General features: G+C 43.3%; 1 protein-coding gene across 1 annotated transcript; it reads left to right on the top strand.

The window, feature by feature from the left end:
- Positions 1 to 1,114: 1,114 nt before the first annotated feature.
- LOC130406111 (acetylcholinesterase-like) lies at positions 1,115 to 9,217 on the top strand. Its single transcript, XM_056611503.1, has 10 exons — positions 1,115 to 1,219; positions 2,463 to 2,760; positions 3,281 to 3,503; positions 3,993 to 4,125; positions 4,540 to 4,691; positions 5,210 to 5,396; positions 6,800 to 7,110; positions 7,319 to 7,528; positions 7,634 to 7,791; positions 8,895 to 9,217. Exons 2-10 carry the CDS (start codon positions 2,472 to 2,474, stop codon positions 8,996 to 8,998), a joined length of 1,767 nt encoding a protein of 588 aa, XP_056467478.1. The 5' UTR covers positions 1,115 to 1,219; positions 2,463 to 2,471; the 3' UTR covers positions 8,999 to 9,217.
- The last annotated feature ends 4,886 nt before the right edge of the window (positions 9,218 to 14,103 follow it).

Genomic DNA, 14,103 nt, shown 5'->3' with positions numbered 1-14,103 from the left:
CGCATGATTTTAGACTCGACGATTTCGGTTGAGTATGTGGGGATTTTTTCAGTCGCAATTGGTTTGCACATTTTTAAAAGTGGTGGGGATAAAATTCATATTTTAAATAGTGGGGGGGACATGTCCCCCCCCCGTCCCCCCGTAATCGACGCCTATGCACATGCATATATAAATATATACACACACACACACACACACACGCATGCATTTATTAACACACACACACACACACACACACACACACATATATTCACACACATGTGGGCACACACACACACAGATTTTCATAGGCAGCATTATAAGATTAAACCTTTGACCCCTATCTTTGATGCTGAGATTACATAGTTACATTCTCATTTTCACCATCTAATGAAAAATGAATTTCCACTACAATCCTAATAGTGGGTGTATGCGTGTGTGCCCCATTAAAATAGAGTGAGAGAGATAGAGAATAGAGAGAGAGAGAGAGAGAGAGAGAGATCAAATGTGTGTCGGTGGTGACTTCTACCGCTCTAATTCCTGATGGCAAATGTTTACGTGGCAATGACCAGTGGGCTGCACCCTGACTATCTGTTTACAGTCACCTCTTATCACTGTGTGCTCTCTCTTTCTCTGTCTCTGAGTCTGTCTCTCTGTCTCTCTGTCTCTCTGTCTCTCTGTGTCTCTCTCTCTCTCTCTCTCTCTCTCTCTCTCTCTCTCTCTCTCTCTCTCTCTCTCTCTCTCTCTCTCTCTCTCTCTCTCAAGAAAGACATGAACAAGATAAATAAACGTCTGAAGAGTGTATGCATGTGTGTGCGCATATGTGTGTGCATAAATATCTGACAACTCTAGTGGATTATATATATATACATATATATTTATACATACATTTTATATATATATATATATATATATATATATATGTATACATACAACCACTTTAAAAGTCCTATGTAAGATTCCTATAAAATAGTTTAATACAATTAGTAAAAAAAAATCTTTATGTAATAATAATATATCTTAAATTATAATGCTCACCCTTCAACCTTAATAAAGCAGCTCAGTGGCTTTGGTAGAAATAATAGCAATAAAGGAATCCAGTGTGTAGGCCCGTATCAGAGGAGGAGTGGTCTGCTCCAACCGTCACAGACGGACAGTGGACGGTCCAGCCTCCCTTGCTTTATAGCTGCTGCAGCCGCACTCACCAGCACACTGGAACCAAACTAGCTTGTGACAGAAGGTAGGCCTTCATTTACAAGACACAAAAAATAATTAAACCTTCAATGATTCCTTCACTAACAGAATGCTGATCTTTGCTTCTACTGTGCTGCTCTGTTTCTACAATGCATGTGCCTCTTCTAATCCTGTAGCTTGTGCCAGGCAGGAATACGCTGGCTGCTTGCCATTATTGCTGTTGTTTCCTCTATGAATAAAACTTGTTCATGAATGGACTAATGTTTTAGATCTAGCCGCCTGTAACACTGGGAGAGGATTATAATAAGACTTTTAAAAGTTTACAGGGCCGACTGCCATTGTAAACAGGTGATATCTGTGTTTATTATATCGTGCATGTCTATTGTATGTAATTAGTTACAAAATATTTGTATTTGTTATTAGTTACACTAATTAATTGTTTAACACCCTATAAAGACCTTATTTATTATGAGCGATGAATGATATGAATGATTTATTAACAGTTTATGAATGAATTACCGATATCAAGGTTTTGTGGCCTTCACCCCATTTGCGGGCGGAATAGATCAAACTCAGTGGAGACTTATAGACATTTGACAGCTGCGCAGGTTCACACCCATGGTGTGGAGACTTCACAGTCATTTCCCAATGCTGTGTACTCTGATTCACCAAAGTATCATTTTTAGTATCATCTCCGCCTATACAGACACTCTGTGAACTTTCGTATGCTATTCTTTTTCACAATGCGACGACATCGGCCAGGTGAACTTTGACCTCTTTCTAATACATCTGGGCAGATGGCCCTGTGTTCCACCGACATCGATGCTCTCAAGCTTCGGTTGAGCTTTGCACAGTGTATGATGGGTGAAATCTGCCTACCATTCAGGGAAACACATTTGACATGTTTAGTTGAGTGGAATACATCCTCGCCTATAGTTTAAACGTACAATGACTCACTATGTACAACAGTAATAAATCCAAAGGTGTGTATGATGCAATCAATTTAATCAGTCAGTCAACCTTTAATCTGATGATGTAAATGTGGCGTCTGGCAACACACACAACTACTAATAAACGACTTAATACTAGGGAAATGACAGTCTACTACAACAACATTGAAGTCAACACGTGACGGCTGTAATGGAAACCCGACAGCTATGTCCGAGGAGGTATCTGGGTCAGGAAAACGTTCTGTGAATCCCATGGATCTGAATGCACATCACTTAAACCCTGAGGTGTGACTGGGGGAAGGGAGTCTGAAGGGAAGGACGGTTTCATTTCCCTTGCAGGGTTCTTCCATGGCGACGTCTACCCCCTTCCTGCTCCTGGTGCTCCACCTGTGCAGCGGATCCCTGGGCCAGCCTCCGGAAGACCTCACCATCAGCACGCTGAACGGGAAGGTGCGAGGGACCCGTCTGTCCGTCCTGGGACACGACGTGAGGGCGTTCCTGGGCGTTCCCTATGCTAAACCGCCACTCGGGGAGCTCCGGTTCCGAGCCCCCAAGCCCGCAGGGAAATGGGAAGGGGTGAAAAACGCCGCCAATTTCTCAAATACCTGCTATCAGCTGCCGGATACACTCTTTCCAGGTGCCATTTTGACAAATTTTCATGATTTTACCTCTCTCTAATGACTGACTGAATGAGTGTCTCACTTATGCTCCAGTGCTTGTCCAGCATATAAGGCCCTTTGTAACAAATATGTCGGAAAAATAATTTGAAGCAGATGTTCATGGATAGAGGATAGGATGAAGCCCAACTATGCCCGTCCATCTGTGACATAGGTCATGACGATGGCAGTTCAGCTGGGGATGCATAGTTATTTAAAACACAGTAGAGGGAGCTTCTGTGTTCAAAATACATTTTGAACAACAGCTGTTGCCAAAAAAAAACCGAGCTGGACAAGAGGGATCATGTGTATGACACAGGGGATCGTTAACACTGAGGAACGCAAACAGCTGTGTAGGAGATGTGTGGAATCTAAACCCGTGCAGATATTTGTGAATTGAGAGGCAATCAGTTGAACTTAGTTTACCTCACCCATATCATTTTTTTTTTTTTTTGTATTTTGCATTTTATTATAATTGTATTTTTTATGTTTCCTTCACAGAGTTTAGTGGGGCAGAGATGTGGAACCCCAATACACCAGTGAGTGAGGATTGTCTCTATCTCAATGTCTGGACCCCACATCTCAAAGGCAAACCACAAACATTGCCTGTGCTGGTGTGGATCTATGGAGGCGGGTTCACCTCAGGGACTTCCTCCTTGGCCCTGTACGATGGACGCTTCCTGAGCCAATCAGAAAACGTGGTGGTGGTGTCAATGAACTATAGGCAAGGCAGCAAACGCATGCATTTATCAGTACAAAACAATATAGGCACATTATGAATGTAAACAATGATAGTAATGCTATCACTTGTTTATCTTGACTTAATTTGTGTTTGTTGATCATATACACTCAATCATTTGTATGATGACAGACCAACTCAGATCTGGGTGAACTCAGCGTTTCATGTTCTATTCCCTTCATATTGGTATCAGCTTAGGCTTCAAACAACACAAACTGGCCACTGTTGAAATAAATCTGTTAAAATCCCCTTCTGAAGGCTTCATCCACTCGCACACATTTGTTTTCTTCGGTAAGAAAACAAAAACTAAATTAGGGAAATGAGGCGTAACTGCATCCCTTGCAGCTGTTGGCCTCTGGCCCAGGCTGTGTCTCCCCGCAGAAGTTCTGTTGTAACACAGTAGGACAGAGATGACCACCTACTTATCAGTCAGACATAGTTTGACATCACAATGTTATTTTTTTCTTGTAATAGGCTCGGGGCGCTGGGCTTCCTTTCGCTTCCTGAAAGCGATAATATCCGTGGCAACGCAGGCTTACTGGACCAGCAGCTAGCTCTCCGCTGGGTCGCAGATAACATTGCATTTTTTGGAGGTGACTCCTCAAAGGTAGCGTTTGTAAAAATATTTCTCAAATATATTCATCTTTTATTCATTGTGTTGTGATTCATGGTGTCCCTCAGAGGCAACAACAACATATTTTCAGGACGATCCGAAAAAGTTTATCTAACCATTCCGCATTACTCATTATCTTGTCCGGTTCAGCCTTGCTATCTTGTACATACGGAATTGATACACACCAGATGCACGTTATCTTTTCTACAAATTCCTGTACAGTTGTAAATCGCATATGTTTTTTGTTTCTGCGGCAAATTGTACGGAGGAGATAACAAGTAGTACAGGATGTCTTTGTTCCTCATGTTTCCTCTAAGGGTTGGTTTTAACGGGATAAATGTATACTTTCATCTGGGTAATCGTTGACAAAACTGAGCTCCCGGGGTGTGGATGTGGCCTGGTTTCCAGGTGACTCTGTTCGGGGAGAGTGCCGGAGCAGCGTCGGTAGGCTTCCACCTCCTGGCCCCCAGCAGCCACGGTCTGTTCCACCGGGCCATCCTCCAGAGCGGCGTCCCCACCGCGCCCTGGGCCAGCCTCAGCCAGAGAGAGACTTGGAAGAGGTGGCCCTTGATTTTTTAGATTCTGTAACAATAATTTATTTGTTTGGTTACTTTAATTCATTGATGGATATAAATATTGGGTTGTGCCCTCTATTATCACACTCTCAATAGAGTTGTTTTAATATTTGTGTATACATATATATATATATATATATATATATATATATATATATACATTTTCTATTTATACATGTGGTGTTTATCAATTGTATGTATATATACAATTGATACACACCACATAAAGAGATATATTTATATATATATATCTATATATATAGATATATATACACCAAAATGACAACAATAAATCATTTATTTTCATTGGGGCAGGACAGTCTAGTAGTTAAGGTTCTATAGAAGCCAGAAGACCCCGAAAATCATTTGAACTAGTGACAGTGTTGTTGCGCCATCCCTTAATTTGTTATCCAATGAATCCTCCCCCCCCCCCCCCCCCACACACACACACACACAAACACACACACACACACACACACACACACACACACACCTTGTGGTAGGAGCTTGAGCCTGGCGTCTCTCCTGGGCTGTCCCCGGTCCCCTGCTGCTGATCTGGAGCGCTGTCTCCAGAGAGTCGACCTTGTGGACATAGTGACCGAGCAGTTCCAGGTGTTGACTGAGGCCTCCATCCTCGGGTTTCCCTTCGCGCCGTCCGCCGATGGACTTTTCCTACCTGACGAACCAGAGGTATGCGTTGGAACCTTTGTGTTCCAACTAGTTTTTTTATAACAGGGGTATGTCAATTGATAATGATATTTTTAGATGCACTCTACAAGAGTTAATTGACGACTACTTACGTGCAATTACGTCACAGATATTTTCTGGCCTGTAAGATCCTTGGTAGCACTTTCAAATACATGCAACAGCATGTATTAATGAAGGTTTAATGAAGTAGAAGTGAATTCCTACTGAATTCCACATACATGAAAAAATAACAAAAATTACAATCATGCATTTAGCAGAGACTTTTATCCAACACATCGATGGCAGAGTCAACCATGCACGGCGAAAGCCAGCTCATCAGGAGCAGTTAGGGTTAAGTGTTTTCCTCAGGGACACATCAACATCGAACTACCAACCTTTCGGTTACAAGACAACTGCTCTACCTCCTGAGCTAAGCCGACCATTAGGAAACAATTCAGAATCAGCTCTAAATTATTAATGAGATAATGACACGATTGATTATGCAATTATTTAGGAATCGTAAGTGGATGATTTACAAACTACGTACATGTGTTAATCATGCTTTGTAAACACTAAATAAGGCTGCAATTTTTTTGTTAACCTAGTTATAAACCATTAGTTAAGTGCTTTAGCTCTACTAAAATGAGGACTTCCTACTAATGACTTATTAGTTGGTACTTCTGAAATGGTACTTGAGGCCTTTCCAGTACATCCAGCATTTCATTAATAAATGCTTAGTAAGGCAATACCAATACTTTCTAACTACCTGAATTGATCAATCCAGCCTTCAGATGCCGTTTATAAATGCTTAGTAATGCATAGATATCCTTCAGTTTAGATGAGCTCACAGAAATAATTGATCTAATGCTTTCTGAGTCCCTGACCTAATCATGAACTGCAACATTATTTGGGTACTTATAATGCATTATATCCAAATGTTTTATAGATTTAAATATTATAAATTGGTGCTTTATAATATAATCTTATCTTATGAACCATGATCTTATGTTTATGAATAGTGCAGCAGATGTGCTACCAGCTTTATTATAAACGTAATACAGTTCATTACACAAATATTGTCCTTTGACTTGAGTTACCTCATTTTATTCATTGTGCCTTGTTATTTTTCATTTAATTGTAACAACTGTAAATTGACAACAAACTTGATCATGAATCCCTCATCCTGGGATAAAAATTAAAGGTGGTAAGTGTTCGTGACAATCAAATCTCCATTGTGTTAATTGTTGTTTGCCAGTGTTTCAATATACTGTGTAACTGCATACCCACAAGTGAACTACTTGGCTGTCTTATTATTCTGCTTTTTGAATAAGCTGAAGTCATGTGTGACGTAAGACACACACACACATCACATCTCTCTGCCTCTCTGCCTCTCTGCTGATCTACAGGTGTTGCTCAAGACTGGCAACTTCAAGAAGATTGAGGTGCTTTTCGGTCTGAACCAGAATGAAGGGACGTACTTTCTAGTCTACGGCATGCCTGGCTATAGTCTCGCTGGCGAGAGCCCCATCAGTAGGAAGTTGTTTATTGAAGGCATACCACTCGCACTACCAGGAACCAACAACATCACAAAAGAGGCAGTCATTTTCCAGTACACCAGCTGGAGTGAGGTGGACAATGAGGTGAAGAACAGAGATGCCATGGGTGACCTGTTAGGACATCAGTTCTTCAGTTGTCCCACATTAGAGTTTGCACGCAGGTAATCAGCAATGTGACAGGGATACGTAATGCTTATTGATGCATATGTAATTGTTACAGATAAAATAGAAGACAAGATAATCCTACTGTAAGCCTTGTTCCTGCTACTCGAATGGGCTACTAGAATGGGCTTCTAGAATGGGCTAGTCTGAGTGGCACATTGCTTGCTGGCTACAGTATTCCGAATACATTCTACTTTCTGTTTCCAGGTATTCCGAGCACGGAGGAAAAGCATTTTTCTATCTGTTTGATCACCGCTCATCTGCCAACCCCTGGCCAGCATGGATGGGCGTGATGCATGGCTACGAGATAGAGTTTGTCTTTGGGATGCCGTTGAATGCCTCTCTTAAATACACGGAGAGGGAAGTAAACATGAGCAGGAGCATCATGAAGCAGTGGGCCAACTTCGCCCGGACAGGGTATGAACTGACTTTCGTGGTCTTTTTGAAACCACAGAATATCAACCTATGTTGCAGGAATTTCTGATGATTATAGGATGGTTTTTCCCCACTATTTCACCTCAGAAATCCAAGCAACAGCGGAGTTCCCTGGCCCCTATTTCAGGCAGAAAGCCAGTTCTATCTGACTCTGAACACCAACCAGCCTCTACAAAGGAGCAAGATGATCGCTCAACAGTGTCAATTTTGGACCAATTTAGTACCAAAGATCCAAGGAGTGTCAGGTATGGAGTCACACAAACACCAAACCCCTCTCCCCCTCTTTTCTATGCTCTCTTATCGGGCATCTCATGAATATGGATGCTGAACCTTTTGAGAGACTTGATTTTCACACTTGCTGCGTACAGCCAAAGTGTACGCATCGGGTGAGGATGTTCAGTGATCTCTTTGAGTCATTTAAACACGGTTCCTACCCAGGCATACACAGCTCAGTTCCCAGTAACACTGCAGATGTGAGTGGGAGGATGGCCCCTCACCACCTCACTGAATGCTAATCACACAGTTGGTCAATAATACTCGCACAACCCTGCACTGACTCCACTATTACTCATAGGCACTCCCCACAAATGAAAATGAACACAAACACACACACTTCCTCCCATACTTGCATGGTAAGCAAGCTCCTCAGACTGGAAAATCTGATTTGATGATAGATTACAACATTGTAATTTCACAACTCATCTTGTTTGTCTCTGTATACTTTAGTTAGTCATGGGTCAAGATGCTGTTATTCAACTAATTAGTCAGCATCAACTCACTCATGGATAATTTTTTTTCCATTTAGATCTTGAGCTCATTTAGTTTATGTGTATATTCCAATGATATTCTGATATTATTCTTATATCTCAAAAGAAAAGCATGAGCATGAGTTTCACTTTATAATTCATTTGAGGTAATCGTCAGAGTAAGAACAAAGATTGGAGTCAGAGTTGAGGAATGGTGGAATTCTCATAATGATTTACCTTGTTTGGGGAAAATCATATCTCTTTTAAAGTGTATTGCGTGTACCCTTCCTGTGCGCACTGAAGAATGCCTTTCCCGATAATATCCACTTAGTGGGCTCCAAAGGAGAGACACCTCCCAACACACAAATTGAACTGAAGCACAAGTCCCAGAAGGAAAGTATCTTTCCAAAAACATCATGCATTCTATATTTACAATGAAAGCCACACAGTTAAATTCAGTCTAGTTTGATTTCTTCTCATTAATAGATTCAAATTGTAACCTTGTGATATGACTCACGGGTGCCGTTTCCGTTTGATGTGGCTTTTTGTGAAATATTTGAAATATGAAAGCGGAACTCATTTCCTCATCCTCTGTTTTCTAGAAGCTCTCGACTCTTGCATGGAATCGTCTGGGACTCTGGGCAGCAGCTGTAACTTCCTCATCGTTGGGATGATGCTCCTTACATTCTCCTTGCGGATTGCGTAAACAGCGAATTCACCGGCAAACAGCCAGCTGATGCCCCTTCAAAGAATTATGGTAATAAAGTCAAATCATAAGTGTATTCTTTTTCTAAAATATTTTTCAAATGATAGCAAGGACTGCTACAACAATGAGGCTACACAGATGGATTGCATAAACATAGCCCTTTTGACTTTTAACGTTCAATGCTGTACAATGTACCAAATTAAGAAATACATTATTTTGTGAACAAATGATTGCAACGTAGCCTTTTTTTTAAATTCTATATCTTCACCAGAGAATATGCTATGATAACAAACACCGTCACCAAGTAAAGGTCACAACGTTGATATGAAAAGCTAATCTGATCTACTTTGATGGCTGAGTGATCCTATGTGCAACCCGGTGTCCTCTGATGCAGAATTACAAAACAATACATCGTTTCTATGCAAGTCATGTATGGATGTGCTTGCATACATATTAGGGTTTGATTTCAAGTTACATTGCAGAGGACATTTTCTCCCGTATACTTTTTTATACGTTTTAGGAAAACATTTGCATAACTTTTCATTTGATTTAAATAGATTACAATGGTTGTACTGCTCTTGGATTCGTGCTCACAAACAAGAATGGATTAACATTGTGATCATCACAACTTCAGACACAAACACGACAATCTTAACTCGAAAGAACTGCTTTGAATCCTGTGAGAACACACTTTTAAACATACACGGAAATACACTCCAACACTGCATTTTTTAAGTGTTTGAGTGCTTGATTCCTCGGGCAGTGGTTTCAATGCTTAAAAATGTCCATCGGCTCCTCCAGGGGGAGTCAAGCTTAGTTAGGATTAGATAGGGAGAATCACAGAAAGGTTTGGGGACCAACAGGGGGTTAAAGGAGTCTGTGGAGACAGGTGCCTAGGCATTAGCTGGGGCATCAATGCAACCCCCTTCATGAAACTTAGCATTTAGCCATGGAGGAAGGCATTGTCTTAAGTGTGCCTCATCCATTATGGATAAGGGTGGAGATAGGGAGGGAGGAAGCAAAAGAGGAATGATGGCAGGAGAAAGAGATGAAGCAATAAAGGAAAGTAAAGGCAACAAGGAGGTATATAGCGTCCTAATACCACTTCATGGAGAAAGGCAAAACCGTAGTTGTTGCACCACTATAGTGGTTTGTTTGGTAAACCAAGTCACTTATATTCAGTGACAGACTTATACATAAAAGCAGACGTAGAGGAATACAGGAATGAAAACCGACCAATCATGCTGCTGGAGTCGAAGGTCTGTAAGTCTGTCATTGACGAACCCAAACTTGGCAAGCAGTGGTAAGAGGAAAATGTCCCTGTTAAGGTTTCAAATCAACACATTGGACACTGGCCCCTGTTTAACTACACTAATTACAATTCTGAAAGCTTCCTCAACACATATGAATGAGTTTCTCTTTGGTGGAAAACCAAAGAGAAACTCACTTCTCGTGACCTTGCACCGACGTGATGTCAGAGGTGGAATGGGTCAGTTGTATATCAGTGATGACTGCAGTCATAAGGAGCAAAGATGGCACCACCCAGCATGTGCTTCCCTGATGTTCAACTAGGATTATCAGCACTGTTTGACAGTCTAGGCATGCAAAGCTTGGAACAGAGTCATCCTGTCTTCCAAGTCTCTCTAGCTCTTCCTCAGACGAGCCCTCCATCGTTGCTTCCAGTCATCCCGATTCTCCATATATCTGGCCAGTTCATTGGTACTTTGCACTCCTGCATCCTTGTTGAGTACATCCACGTATGTTAGTGTAGGACGTCCTCGAGACCGATGCCCATGGGTTGGTTCCCATAGTATCAAGATCTTTGGCAGTGTCCCGCCAGTCTCATTCTCCTGGCAGCTACTTTCTCACTCACCCTTGGTATTCTTTCATACAGGATCCTGTTGTTAACATGTGTACTCTTGCTGATGTTAAGTAATGCACGCAGCATTCTGGTGTAGCACCCGTCTAAAGACTTCTGAAAAGGTTGGCTTCAGGGACCAGCATTCGCTGCCGTAGAGGAGAACAGACTCTACCGTTGCATAGAAGAAGCTGAGTTTGATTTGACGGGGGAGGTTGGAGGTCCATACACAGGTCATGCCGTTCAGGGCCCTCCATGCGAGTGCCTTCCTCACCTTTAGGTCCTTCTCGGTTGAGTTGACCCATGAGCCCAGATACTTGAAGTCCTTGACTTCCTTCAGCACAGTGCCAGTTGTTGTCAGCGGTTGATGCTCCGGTGAGATGTTGTAGGAGATGGAGTTCAGGAGTTCCTGTGCTTGCTCCACGTTGTTGGAGAGCAGGCTGACGTCATCCGCGTAGTCCAGGTCTATCAGGACTATTGCAGGGTGTCGCTTTGACCTCCTTTGGGTTAGGGTGAAGCCGAGGTCCTGCTCCCGCCCACTAATGGCTTTTCTGAGCGAGTAATCCAGGACTATGATGAAGAGGAAGGGGGCTAGTGTGTCCCCTTGCATTACTCCAGCCAGGATATCAAAATCCTCAGTGTTGCCATCTGGGGTAACCACCTTGGACCTTGTTCCTGCGTACATGGTCTCAATAGCCCGGAGTAGGTTGGGAGGCCTAGGCCTTAAGGATGCCAAATAGTTGTGAATTGCTATTGGTAATTTCTTCAAGTTACTAATCCTTTCCACAAATATATACACAGATGCCTACATAATACACAAAGGATGTGCCATCTTCAGCCAAAATGGACTTGAACCAACACATCTTTTTAGTCTTGTTTTGTTTTTCCTTTTTTTCCCTCTGGCTTCGGGAGCCATTGGTTCCCGTTCACGTCTTGGGTAGTTAACGAAAAAACCCTTAAAAATAGCACATTGTGACCCCACCTCCTCCCTGTGACTCAAAGACGCCGCCAGAAAAAGGTGCAAGAAGATGGAGAGGCCAAAAAATGGAGTGTCATGCTATCACTGGCACATGGCAACGTCTCTTGTGATGCTTTCATGTCCAAATGAAATAAGACTGTGGAACATGATGTTATAAAGCAGAGATAAGAAAGAGAAGAAGGAGAAGAAAGAAATGATGAAAAAGGAAGGATTTAAAGCAGCTTGGCAGGCGTTCAGAGGAAGACATAATTCTACCAGCCAGGGGGTGAAGACCATGAGGAGGCAGAGACGAGGGCCTCTTATTCAGATGAAACTTTCACAGATTGGACATTGCAGGTTTATTTTTTTATATATGCATCCGACTTCATACTTTTACTGGGCACGACTTTCTGTAGTGGTAATCCGTACGTCAATGAAGTTGACGTCAGTTGAAACCCGGGGGCATTTATTTAATTTTTTCTCCTCGCTGCACATTAGTTCTGTAAAGCGCAAGTCCATAATGGATCCTCACACAACCAATGGGAACACAGTGAATGGTGAATAGGCTGTTGAATTACTTTTCACCCAAAAGTTGAACCTTACAATGTAGAAATATATCTGTAAACAGCTCACACATCTTATTAAGCAATGTCCTTAAAAGGTAGGTCTGCTCCTTTCAAAAGACCTCAGAGACTTATTCTGACCCATGTTGTTTGAAACTCTCCCCTTTTTGAACTTTCAGGGTAGACGTCTTATTCTGCCTCTTTTAGAATAATTCAAAGACACGTCTTCGATGTTAAATGGAGGTCAATGAGACACTGCTCGTTTTCCATAGCTGCTGGGGAGTTACACAAGCTTCATCCTCATGACTCACAAGGTACAAGCTACAATAGAGTGGATTAAATGTATACGTTTTTTAAAGAAACACCATGTCAAACATGTTGTTTGGCTTCACATAGGAAAATTCACACACCTTGACCCACCTTATGTATTCATATATACTGTATATATTTTTCCTAAAATTACCCCAAATTAAACACCATGATAATATGTGCCTCTCCTGGAACCGTCACCTTATCGTTATGGAGAGGTCTGCGTGTCCCTGTGTGTTGTCTGGAGCCTTGTGCTCCTGGTAGGGTCTCTCATGGCAGAGTGGTCTCAGGTGAGGGGCCAGACTAAGAATGGTTCAAAAACCTCAATGGATAATGGAAGAAGAGGAGATGTGACCTGGCCCGGAGGAAGCCCGGGGCCCCCGTCTGGAGCCAGGCCCAGATGGAGGGCTCGATGGCGAGCGCCTGGTGGCCGGGTTTGCCACGGAGCCCGGTCGGGCACAGCCCGAACAAACTACGTGGCACCCCCCCTCTCTTCATCCCATGGGCCCACCACCTGTGGGAAGACCTGTTGGGGTCGGGTGCGCAGCCACATGGGTTGCAGCGAAGGTCAGGGGTCTCGACGGACCAGACCCGGGCGGCAGAAGCTGGCTCTGGGGACGTGGAACGTCACCTCGCTGTGGGGAAAGGAACCAGAGCTTGTGAGGGAGGTGGAGCGCTATCAGTTAGATCTGGTGGGGCTTACCTCCACGCACACGTCTCCAGTCTCAGCTCTGGTACCGTACTCCTGGATAGGGGTTGGACTCTATTCTTCTCCGGAGTTGCCGAGGGTGTGAGGCGCCGGGCGGGTGTGTGGGGATACTCATAAATCCCTGACTGAGCGCCGCGTGTTGGAGTTTACCCCGGTAGACGAGAGGGTCGCCTCCCTACGCCTAAGGGTTGTAGGGGGGGAAACTCTGACTGTTGTTTGTGCGTATGCACCAAACAGCAGTTCAGAGTACTCGGCCTTCTTGGAGACCCTGAATGGAGTCCTGTATGGGGCTCCAGTAGGGGACTCTGTAGTTCTGCTGGGAGACTTCAACGCCCACGTTGGCAATGATGGAGACACTTGGAGAGGCGTGGCGGGGAGGAACGGCCTCCCTGATCTAAACCCGAGCGGTCGTTTGTTATTGGACTTCTGTGCTAGTCATGGATTATCCATAACGAACACCATGTTCGAACATAAGGGTGCTCATAAGTGTACCTGGTACCAGAGTTCCCTAGGCCGAAGATCGATGATTGATTTCGTGATCGTGTCATCGGATCTGAGGCCGCATGTTTTGGGAACTCGGGTTAAGAGAGGGGCGGAACTGTCTACCGACCACCATCTGGTGGTGAGTTGGATCAGGGAATGGGGGAAATTTCCGGATAGACCTGGTAAGCCCAAAAGAGTAGTGCGGGTGAATTGGGAACGTCTGGA

This window comes from Gadus chalcogrammus, chromosome 16 (genome assembly GCF_026213295.1).
Source record: "Gadus chalcogrammus isolate NIFS_2021 chromosome 16, NIFS_Gcha_1.0, whole genome shotgun sequence".
Classification (NCBI taxonomy): Eukaryota; Metazoa; Chordata; class Actinopteri; order Gadiformes; family Gadidae; genus Gadus; species Gadus chalcogrammus.
This window is presented reverse-complemented; position numbering and strand designations above follow the sequence as displayed.